Source organism: Protopterus annectens, chromosome 1.part0 (assembly GCF_019279795.1).
Source record: "Protopterus annectens isolate FY-2018-M chromosome 1.part0, PAN1.0, whole genome shotgun sequence".
NCBI classification, from domain to species: Eukaryota; Metazoa; Chordata; order Ceratodontiformes; family Protopteridae; genus Protopterus; species Protopterus annectens.
The window spans coordinates 1,885,135,344-1,885,147,565 of record NC_056725.1 but is presented as its reverse complement, the minus strand read 5'-3'; the positions used below and the strand labels follow the sequence as shown (position 1 = coordinate 1,885,147,565).

At 42.7% G+C, this 12,222-nt stretch overlaps 1 protein-coding gene across 2 annotated transcripts in view; it reads right to left on the bottom strand.

Moving 5' to 3' along the window:
- Positions 1-12,222, bottom strand: part of NADK2 (NAD kinase 2, mitochondrial) — a 1,215,936-nt gene that overhangs the window by 351,311 nt on the left and 852,403 nt on the right. For both annotated transcript variants that reach the window (XM_044069966.1, XM_044069965.1), the window contains one exon: positions 5,527-5,608. In XM_044069966.1, the coding sequence (XP_043925901.1) occupies positions 5,527-5,608 (82 nt within the window). The remainder of the gene's footprint in view (positions 1-5,526; positions 5,609-12,222) is intronic.

Genomic DNA, 12,222 nt, shown 5'->3' with positions numbered 1-12,222 from the left:
TCTTCAATTACTCAATTGAAAAGCAGTTTTCTTATCTCCACTGCTGCTTCCCTTCACTAATGGAGTGGAATGTCAGGAAGAGATCTTGGATTCTCATTTGGAGCATAGAGAAAGAGAATGGAATAACCCTAGGAATGACTCTCAACATCCAAGCATCTGAAGTGATGGTTTTCCAAGCTTTGGGATGGAGAACCAAGTCCCCCCCAACTGTCTCCAAGGAGCGGCAGTCAGGCAACCCTTCAGGAACATTGAAACAGCTTACTGGAGAAGGGTCCCCCAGAAGCAGCAGTTGTGCAGACCATCCCTCCCTTCTGAGATGGCATCCATTAAAGTCCCCTCCCCTCTACAGGGGGCTTTCTTCACCAGGAGAATCTTGAAAAAAACTTGCAATTTGCTAAAAACAAAAGCAGAGTAGTTTCCCTCCTTTCTGGTTCCTGGATCAAGTCCTTTGTGAGAAGGAGGAACAGACCTCTATGACATATGTCTTAACTTCTTGTTCACTACTGTTAAACGCATCTTTGACACTGAGAACAAACAGAGTTGAACCATCGAAAGGGGCATTAAGAAAGGATGCCTTGAAACAGTCTGTGAAGTTACATAACTGCATCCTGGCATGGCGGCACATGGCAATACAGGTGTCTGCTTTATGAGCTGTACTGTCTGCAGCACTCAACAGAAGCAGCATAAATACAATTGTGATGGACTGCATTGTGGACAGCTTAGCCTCCAGCACCTTTAGAGTCTCCGGGGGCTGCTGTGTCATCACCATCTTTGATGTCTCTGAGATTAAATCCTTTTGGAACCTTGTCATGTGAGCCAAGTAGTTCAGCTCACACAAAAAAATGTGGCGGAAGCATAGGTGTGCATCCTCAGACTGTCCAACATCCAAGACTCCTTATTTGGGGAGTAAACTGTACATCTATCCTTGGACATCTCTTTCTTGGTGGCAACTGCAATCACAATAGCATCCACTTTCTCCAAAATGGTTTAACCTTAGAAGATGCTAATGCTTTATCAGGTTTCTGGGGTACTGACTTCAACACATCGGGTTCTCTCCATGCCTTCTGGGATGCCAAATCAACAAGGGCATAAGGAAGGGGAATCACCAAGAACTGTGATGGGCCCTCATCAAAGGCCTCAAGAAAGACCAACCCCTCAGGGGAATGGGCTTCAACAGCTCATCCTCCAGGCTGCCTCATCTATTAAATCACCAAACAGGAATCCTTGTGGGGGGATTTTGGGGATCCCTCCTCTTCGAGGTTGGAATCTTCAGTGAGTGACTCTTCAGGGGAGTGCAAATGCTTCCTCTTTCCATTACTTTTCATGTGTGCCTCCCAGGTGGGAGTTACCAGAGGGGACACTAAAGCGGCAGGATACCCAAAGCACAGAGGGTGGATTAAGGTCTAAGTGTGTGGGCTGTTCTGGAACTAACTGATGTGAACCCAAAATACTAGATGATCTGACTTAACAGAAATCCAACTCTAAGATAGCAAAAGAATCTTCTCTTTGACAAATGCCAATGCCAGACAGCTAGGAGCAATACTGCTGGGATCTGTAGATCTGAGAGAGACCTGTACTCAATGCAGACAGTTCAGCTGAGGTCTCAGCATCAGATCCAACTAAGGCAGGAGCATCCAAAGGAAGGAATCACTCTAAAAGCTTAACAGCCGATCTGATTCCTGGAGCATAGGCCTTGAAACTTTGGCTTTGAAAATCACTCTACTCCAAAACAGCCAGAATTGAGAATGAGGACAGGATGGATATTGGTACTGACAAAGAGAAAGGAAAGGATGCATTCAGATCCTTGGACTCAGGCACCAGAGGGTAGGCTGGGGAAGGAACAACCAAAGTTGGAGCTGAAGGTAGGGAAGCCTCTAGTGTCAAAGCTGAGAAAGCGGGGATGATCCCAAAGTCCATCTGGCACCCTTAAAAAGTACTTATAAGCTGCTCTAGTTCGGAAACCTTGAAACCTCTGACAGATCTATCTTTTGTATCTTGGGGAGCAACTTGTGTTTGCACCCTACACATTTTTAAACTCTGAAGCCTGCTTTTCCATAGCTGGGCCCAAAAAAGGAGTTAAGCACACAGACACAGAATCAAAAGCAGCAAAAAAGAAGCGTGAAAATAAGAAGCACTGAAGAGACGGTAAAGTCCAAAAACTTTCTACTTTTAACTTAACTTTTTTTTTTTTTTTTACTTTACTAAAAGCAGAAGAGGTTCTCCAGTTCAATTCACAGCTGGAGCTCATCTGTGTGGAGCTGCATGTCCTCCCTGTGGTCGACTGAGTTTTAAAAACATGCAGGTTACGGTGCATGTGTCTATGTGTGTGCCTGCTGTGAAGGCTGGGCTTCGGGTTGGCAACTCGACACCGTAAAAACACCATTGCCACTCAATCTGTGGACTGTTGATCCACTGTGGTGACCCCTAACCTGGAAAAGCTGAAAGACATTGCTTTACTAAAGAGAGCATGAAAGGAAGTGGCAACAACAGAAACAGCAGCAAACTACAGAGCAAAAAGGCTGTCCTAAAAGCCAAAAACACTGCCACTAGACAGAAAAGCTATCCAACTACACAATCCAGACAAAAATACCTAGAGACAGAAAAAATATAAAAAATATTTAAATAATATTTATCGCAAAACAGAGCTTCAGAGATATTGTCTGACGGCAGTAGCATCAAATGAGACTGGAGGAGAATCAGTGAGGATATAGCATTATGGGAGAGAAGGCAGAGTTTTGGAGCTGAAGAGACTGCACATGCTATGGAATAGACTTCCCATACATGTCAAGCAGAGGACCTTGCTGACCCTCTTCAAGGGAAAGCTTGATGAGTGGACGGGAAATAGAAAATTCACTCCAGGGAGAACTCCAGTGGCTCTATTCGACAAAGGCAATGGGAATTAAGGTCGGGTGGCACAATGCCAGGGTAACCTATGGCTAGGCTTGTAAAGGCCCGAGGGCCATTAGCCTAGTACACACCTACGAACCTATGAACAGTCTAAGGTGTCGGTCTCGGATCTGGTAACTCACATGTTTTGCCAGACAGGAAAGACAATATTGGATATTTCATTAACTAAAAACTGAGAGACTTTTCATGGTCTGTTTCACCTTTGAAACAAAAATGATGAACAATCAACTCATTCAACTTAGAAATCAATAAAGACAAGGACCTATATTTTTTATAGGCCTATACACCTGATTTTTGTTCTATAGAAATATGCCACCCGGGAATTGTGCTGCAGGTGGCATACAATTCCAAACATGCACTTATATGCACTTACGCAGCATGGGCTCTGAAAGGGATAGCAGTATTAATGATGTCTCTGCTTCAGTGCAACCTGGTCACTTTGAATGGCTCTGAATGTGAGCCACTTTAAAGAGAGGTTACCCTTACAACCTAATGGGTGAGCTAAGAGGAAAGAACTTAAGCTGAGGCAAAAATTGGACCAGTGCAGCAGCAGAATACAACAGAGTTAAAGAACCCACCTAGGACCTATCATCATTTACATAAGATGGATACATCAGTGAAGTGACAATCCATTAATGAAAATCAAAATCATTAGGAAGTTCTGGACCATGACAGCAGCCACCTAACTGCAACAAATGCCCACTCAAAGCCTGGAAGGCCAAAGGACTTGTATGTTAATGCCCAGTAAGGTGGAGGAATTGTTTACATCACCATATTTTGTAGAAGGAATGACTGCCATTGTTATAGGAATCAGTATAATATACACCTAGTATAAAAGGGTGCCCACAAAAAATTCTAATCCATTTTAACTTTTTCTAATAAAACAAGTCAATCAAAATGTTATACTTGTTAATAGCAACTTGCGGAAAATGTCCTACAATGTTCAAAAGCCTCTGTCTCATGATATCTAAATTTAAAAACAGGCCTTCATATAGATCTCACCTCTATGATTTCTCTCAGATACTTTCTCTATAACTTTTTGAGTACACAAGTAAACAACTTGAAAATACAGGAACTTTCAAGCAAACAGCAGATTTGTACTTGGCACAAAGACCCAGAACACCGCTTGGCATAAGGACGAAAAGTATGTAATAAAAACAAAAGTTCTGACCACCCAAAGAAGATGCTCACCTCAGTGTAACTCTCACTCCAGCTGGAAATGTGGCCTCAGTCAGATAGGTGATACCAATAGGTCAAAAGGGGCTCTGTGACATGGACAAGAAGTGATAAAAATATTAAAAATCGAGTTACAATGGGGGGGGGGGGGTAGCACTTCTTTATGTGAAGCGGCTACATAACTACATAGTGGTTTAGGGTATAGCCTCCCACATCTGAAAATGTTTGCAGAAAAATCCTCACAGCAGTTTATCTGATAAATACGTAAGAGAGCTGGCTGATTACCTTTTATTTCCTCTGCTTTTTTTTTTTTTTAAAGAAACATCCTTATTGAATTATCATTAATGACACAGGCAACCATACATTTATATGAAACAAACCAGACAGACATTTTCAGTTTTAAACATTATCCATCACTTATAATCTTCTGTACAGTCAGTCGAACATTACATAGCTCATTCACTTCCTGCCTTTCCTTAAACCTCATTCCTCCTCCAAAACATTATTCTGCATGCATTGTTCCCACACTTTCCATTTTTCTATGTAATTTGCTCCTACCCTTTTTACAAAGATCACACTTCCAGTTCTTTTATCTCTGTTACTATATGCACTTCTTCTAGCACGGTTGGTTTAGACTTGGATTTCTATTTTCCAGCAATTGCTTCTTTGGCAGCCACTATAATTAAACTCAGCAAGGCTTTAACCATGCAAAGGCAATTCCAATTCTGTATCACAGCTCAAAAAAAAATAATTTCCTTAGTTACATAAATTTCCTCACCCAGTATTTCTGACAGAGTGGTCTATTGGGAATTTTTTAATTCTGCCAACTCATTGCACTCATTCCCAAAAAAAATGTTGTCAAGTACCTTTTTCTTCCCCATCACACCTCCAACATTTACACCAAGGAAAAATTCATTGGAGTCTGCTTATGTATAAAAATACCTATGCAAATGCTTCCAAGCAAAAATCGTAAAATTTTGGCTCTACTGGCTGCGTTGTTTTTTATTTTTGTAGCTTGTTTGCTGGTTAAGGATCCTAAATCACATAGACTTTGGCCGATGACCACTTCTAGTTAAAACTGATACTAAAAGGCATAAGAAAGTAACAACACAGTGCACATACTTCATGACGGTAGTTATCTGTTTCATTAGAATAAAGTGTTTATAAAATAAGCCATTTTCCTAATATAACTCAGTGATGCTGATGATAGGTGCATAGGTGTACACTAGACTAATGATTACAAGGGACTTTTAAAGCCTAGTACATCCCAACGCACCAAACAAGTTTGGTGCCCTAGATGTAACTCGTGACTTTCAAAGTTACCCTTATTGTTGTGCCTCATCCACTTCCATATGTAAGATAGCACTGATGTTCCTATGAAGACACCAAAGATCAGAGTGACAAAGAAACAAATACCAAAAATGTACTAATTTAGATTATTACCTCGAAGAGAGAGATTCTCCAATGAAGACCTCATTTAGTGCTCTTACAGGGATCAGATGGACTCCAGGAGTGTCTTTGGGCCCTGTTTAATGGAAAAGTACATTGTGTCAAGTTTACTTTGGCACATTCAGTACTACTGTCTAAAAAGTACAGTTTTGTACCTACCATAAATGTAGATGTTCGAAGATCTACATTGCTGCAGTCCTTACACTTGGGTAGTCCGCTGTCCTCGGTCGGCCCGAATATCAAAGTATTAGGCTGACGTCGGTCAAGGCGCTTTAGACTGACATCAGGACGTCGGGGTACAAATGCGCATGACCGACGTCATATCCTCAGTCTTTTCTTGCCCCAGATGTCAGAAGACCCTAAAAAGAAAGGTCAAACCCAAAAGACAACAAAAAACAACCAACCACCCTTGCACTAAACATATGTACAATATATACAATATCCACAAAATTTGCAACCCAAACCACACCACTGCCTCTAAATATAGAGGGGAAGGAGGGGAGGGTAAATTGGACTGCAGCAATGTAGATCTTCGAACATCTACATTTATGGTAGGTACAAAACTGTACTATGTTCTTCATCTCACATTGCTGCAGTCCTTACACTTGGGTAGAATCCCAAAGCAGAGGTAAGGGAGGATGGCAAAGCTATAAAGCAGGAGGAGCTGCCAAAATGCCCTGTAAAATTGCAGTGGCAAAACCAGCCCTAGATTTAGAGTAAAGTGGAAGGTGGTAATGCTTAGAGAAAGTATGCACTGAACTCCAAGTAGCTGCCTCCAAAATATCTTTAGTTGCCACCCCCCTTAAAAATGCTGTAGACGTGGCAGTAGCCCTAGTGGAATGAGGCCTAATCCCAGCTGGAATCTCCTTACCATGATGGGAATAACAGAAAGCAATACAAAATCCAATCCATTTAGAAATAGTTTGTTTTGACACAGGCTTGCCCTGAGAACCCAAAGTAAAAGAAACAAATAACTGCTGAGACTGCCTGAACCCTTTAGTTCTGCTCAAATAATAACGCAACTGCCTGTGTATATCCAAAGTGTGCAAAATCTTTTCCCCTTTGTTTTGGGGGTTTGCATAAAAAGTAGGTAAATGAATAGTTTGGTTTAAAGCCACACTAGAAACCACTTTAGGCATAAAGGAAGGATTAGTACGTAAAGATACCCTATCCTTATGGAAAATCAAGAAAGGCTCAACCGCCATAAGGGCCTGTAATTCAGAAACCCTTCTAGAGGTAATGGCCAACAAAAAAGCAGTCTTCCAGGATAAATATTTCAACTCGGCAGTAGCTGCAGGCTCAAAAGGTTGTAGAGTAAGTTTCTCCAACACAAAATTGAGATCCCAAGCAGGAGTAGGGGCTCTACGTGGGGGTCTTAAATTCTTTGCCCCTCTAAGGAATTGCTTAAACAAAGGATGAGAAAACAAAGGTGGGTCACAGTCATAATGTGCAGAAATTGCAGCAGCATGAACCTTAATAGAAGAGAAGGACAAACCTTTGTCCAGTAACTCAGCAAGATATTGAAGGGCCACACTTAAATTAGGTTTAGAAACATCAAATTGCTTTGCTGTACTCCAAAATAAAAATCTCTTCCATTTATCTGCGTACACTTTCCTTGTACTAGGCCTTCTGGCCTCCAAAATAACAGTCAAAACTTGCTGCGGAAGCTGGCACCCTCCAGGGTTTAAAACAGAATATGCCAGGCTGTTAGGTGAAGAGAGTGGAGTTTGACATGGAGTAAATGACTGTCCTCCTGAGACAGTAGGTGTGGAATCGAAGGCAAAGGCCATGGAGGTTCCCGTACCAGACTTCTCAGTAATGGGTACCAGTGCTGTCGAGGCCAATCCGGAGCTATTAGAATCATCCTTGGCTTGTCCTGTCTGACCTTTAGGAGTACCTTTGGGAGGAGAGGTAGAGGTGGAAAGGCATACACATGAAGCTTGCTCCAATTGAATGAAAGAGCATCCACTTTCCAAGCTGTGGGATGAAACCTTTTTGTGCAAAACTTTGGCAGCTGGTGGTTCAGTGGAGAAGCGAACAGATCTATGTCTGGAGTTCCCCGTAACACTGTCAATTTCTGAAATACATGAGGATCCAATTTCCACTCGTGGGGATCCATAATTGCCTGCTTAACACATCTGCTAAGGAGTTCTGTGCTCCCGGCAGAAACCTTGCTTGAAGATTCAGCTGTAAACTGAGAGTAGTCTCCCACAAAATCATTGCTTGTCTGCATAGAGGATAAGAATGTGTTCCCCCTTGCTTGTTGATGTACCACATGACAGTTGTGTTGTCTGTTAGAACCAACACCTGCCCTGGAAGGAGTAAATCTTTGAAAGCTAATAATGCAAATTGGACTGCTAACATCTCCTTCAAGTTGATATGTAGATGTTGAAGTCTGGCAGGCCACGTGTCTTGTACCCATTTTCCATTTAGATGAGCTCCCAAGCTTTGTCTGAGGCATCTGTCGTAAGAATCTGACTCGCCTCTGGCCGGGTCACAGAGAGTCCCTTGTTTAGGTGACATTCCTGAGCCCGCCACAAAAATTCCTTTTGAATGCAAGGTATTATCTGAATGACAGTGTCCAAATCTTGGCAGTGCTGTGTCCATACATTTTTGAGATACCATTGTAGCTTCCTCATATGCAGTTTGGCATTGGGAAGCACCAGAATACAAGATGCCATGAACCCCAAGGCTTGAAGGACTGTCCTTGCAGTCAGCCTGGACTGATGAGACAATTGATGGAAGTAGAGAAAGATTCTTTTGTTTGTCCGGGGTCAAAAAGGCCATCTGGGATGCTGTATTCAGTCTCACACCCAGAAAGCACATGTCCTGAGAGGGTACTAGACTGGACTTTAGTTCACAGAATACCCCAGGCATCTTAGCACTGCTATCACATACTGTAAATGATGAAGAAGTTCGTCCCTTTCTTGGGCCAGAATCAGGCAATCGTCCAAATAAGGATAGATCTGTATTCCTCTTAGCCTGAAGAAAGCTATCACTGGAGCCAGAACTTTCGTGAACACTCTGGGCACAGTAGATAAGCCAAAGGGCAATGCAGAGAACTGATAATGAGAAGTCCCAGCCAACGTAGATACTTCCTGCAACTTAGCCTGATAGGAACATGAAAGTAAGCTTCCTTGAGATCCAGAGTCACCATCCAGTGGTCTTTGCCCAGCAGAGGTAAAAGCTGTTGTAATGTCAACATTTTGAACTTGGGAATGTCCAAATAAGTGTTGAGGATAGATAAATCTAAAATTGGTCTCCACGTGTTCCCCTTCTTTGGTACTAGGAACAGGCGAGAATAAAATCCTAGGCCCACTTCTGGCAGAGGGACCGGTTGTATGGCCCCTATTTGAAGCAACAGAGAAATTTGTTTGTGAGCTTCTAGTCTTTGCTGAGGAGGAACGTCCGGCATGCCTTTGAAAGGAGGCAAGGTATGGAAATAAAACCTGTAACCGTGGTGTATGATATCCAATACCCATCTGTCTTGGGTAACCAGACTCCAATTGTCCTTGAAGAGTGCCAACCTTCCTCCCAAAGGTGCTGCCAGGCAAGAAGGATCTGGCAGCTGAAAAGGTAGGTCATTGGGCCTGTTTACGAAAGGACTGGCCCCTGCCCTCACCCGAAGATTGTGCAGGTGAACTCCCTGTTCTAGGCCTGTAGGAGCTCTGAGCCCTGCCTCTACCACGTCTAGATCTACCCCTAGACTGATCATAAGAAGGGTACGTCCACCCCTTAGCAGGCCAATTCCTACTAAATTTTGGAGGCTGAACTTGCAAAAAATCTTTAACAGCCTGCATAGACTTAGCCTTGTCTTCCATTTTCTTCAAGACTGACTCCACAGGTGCACCAAACAACACATCAGACTGTAAAGGAGCATCCAAAATCTTTGTCTTAACATGGTCAGATAAATTCTGATCCCTCAGCCAGGCATGCCTGCGAAGAACTGACCCAGTGGCAGCCACCCTAGACGAGGCCTGTACAGCATCAAAACCACATTGTAACGAATGCTTGCCCACCTGTTCAGAGACATGTACCAAATCTTGTAATTCTTTACACTCAATACCTTCCGCCAGAGCATATACCTTAGACTTCAATTGAGAAAGAAGGTAATTTTGATATTTCAACATGTGAAACTGGCAATTCAAAGCCCTCATAGCTAAGGTGGAAGAAGTATAGATTTTCTTTCCCCATCTATCCAAAGCTCTGGCCTCTTTATCCGGAGGAACCGGATTTTTAACCACAGAGGCCTTAACACCCTTAGGTCCCTGACTAACAGTTTCTGGGTCCGCCCTAGGACTCTTATAAAGAAATTTATGAGCCTCAGGCACCCTGTAATACCTGTCCGGTTTAACAGGAGCAGGAGGCAAAGAATCAGGATTAAGTGAAGCCTCTGCAAACACATCTTCCACAACATCCAGAACAGGTGGTATAGCTAAAGGCCTATGCTGGGGCAAAAGCAAAAATTCCCTAAGCCTTTTCCTGGAATCAGAGAAGTCCTGACCTTCCCACTTAAAATGCTCCCTCATGGAATGAAGAGTCTCTGAAAAAGAAAAATCCTCTGGAGGAGAAGCAGAAGGAGTAGAATCATCCACATCAGAATCAGAATAAGGAGAATACTCCTGCAAGTCTTCAGCCGAAGACTCTGACACATCCGAAGTCTGCTCAAAACTCCCCAACTGTGGTTCAACCCTAGGCCTCTTATCAGGTGGGGGCAAAGAACCTCTAATCAATGTAATTAAATCTTCTGCCATTTTAAGCATTTGCTTCTTGGGCACAGATCCTGAAGAGCTAGGAGTGACCCCAACTGAAGCTAAACCTGGCCTGCCTCTGGGAGAAGCCTTGGAAACAGAAGGAGAGGGCCTAACCACCCTAGGAAGTGAGGGGAGTACAGTAACTTGAGAAGCCCCTTCAGCTTGACCTGCCTCCTGAGAGGCCACATCCTGCAAAATCAAGGTTTCCCCCTGAGATTCCAGAGAAGCCTCCGGTGGAACCACCGGTTCCACTGACGCCTCTAAAGAACCGGCGTCCGGTTCGGACGACTCTTCTAGTCTGGGTTTAGCTGCTTTGTCTTTGCGCTTCTTCGAAGAAGCAGGCGTCGGAACATCCGACGGCATATTATAATTGCACCGCTTCCCGAAGACCAACCTGGCACAATCTAACCTTCGCTTAATAGTGCGCTTATTGAACCTAGCACAAAAGCGACACCCAACAACGTCGTGCTCAGGTCCCAAACAAGGAATACACAAAGTATGATAATCTCTATGCGGTATCTGTTTCCCACAAGAAATACAGTTATTCACTTTTTCTGACATCCGGTAAACCACTGAGGCAAGAAAAAACTAAAATATTCCCCAACGGGGTACTTAGCCAACTTTGACTCGGTCTGAAACTCCGAATTCGAAAAATTTCAGAACGCCTAACGGCACTTGCAACGCTGCTTCTGCATCGGACCATGCGGCAAAAAAGACTGAGGATATGACGTCGGTCAAGCGCATTTGTACCCTGACGTCCTGATGTCAGTCTAAAGCGCCTTGACCGACATCAGCCTAATACTTTGATATTCGGGCCGACCGAGGACAGCGGACTACCCAAGTGTAAGGACTGCAGCAATGTGAGATGAAGAACATCACATTGTGACAGTATGGTTACCAATGAGAATCCCCCTAATGATATGAAAAAAATACAGACAATTTCACTGTTTAGAAAGCTATGCAAAAAATGCAGGTACGTCTTTAATTATGGTTAAAACCATCTGAAAGCACTAATGCACAAAACAGCGGACACCAATCTCATAAATTCCTTACTTATTTTTTCTTCACTGTAGCATGCTGTCATTGGCCGTTACATGTACTACATGAAAAAAATGCACTTCTGAAATATCACGAGACTATATTAAAAGTTGTATTAAAATCTAAAGCTAGGGCTTCCTGACATGTTATCTACCAATAATAAAATGTATCATGTAAGAATAAATAGTGCATAACCAGGCAGATAAGGTTAGACATTACCAGGAAGAACATCAAATCAAAATACAAATCAGAAGTAGCAAATTGTGCAGAAAGTAACATATCTCTAAAATTATCGTTCCACATCTTTTTCAATCTAGGAATAGTACATATTTTAAACATGTCCTCCCTACATTCCCTTAGGTTTCCTCCAGGTGCTCCAGTTTACTTCCACATTCCAAAGATGTGTCTGGAGTGTTTCTCTCTGGGCCTCCACTGAAAATGGGCTCTGTCCCAGTCGGATTTTCCCAGTAAACAAATGTTACATAATTAAATAAATATGTAGGTTTAGCCAGGGTGTAATAACTGTTATGGAGTATCTACCTGCATAAAAAAGAGTTTGCAAAGCGGAACCATTCTGATAAGTTTTTTTCCCACGGATTCTTATCAAATTAAAAGTGCTGGCTAGTGGAATAGTCATCCCATTTGGCACTCTGTAGAAAATGACTTATGTTACAGCACAACTAGGAAACTGAATGAGGGTAACTCACATTGGTTAAGGCAAGACCAAGTATCTTCTTTTTTCACCCTGCCACAAAGACATGAGAATATTTTTTCTTTGGTAAGGTAGTGCATATTACATTTTAAGATAAATGTGCCTAGGGTATACTTTCTAGTAATCTCTGATCCAAAGTGTGTACTCAGAGTATTTAATGTCACCTCTACAACCTGCAACTTGTGA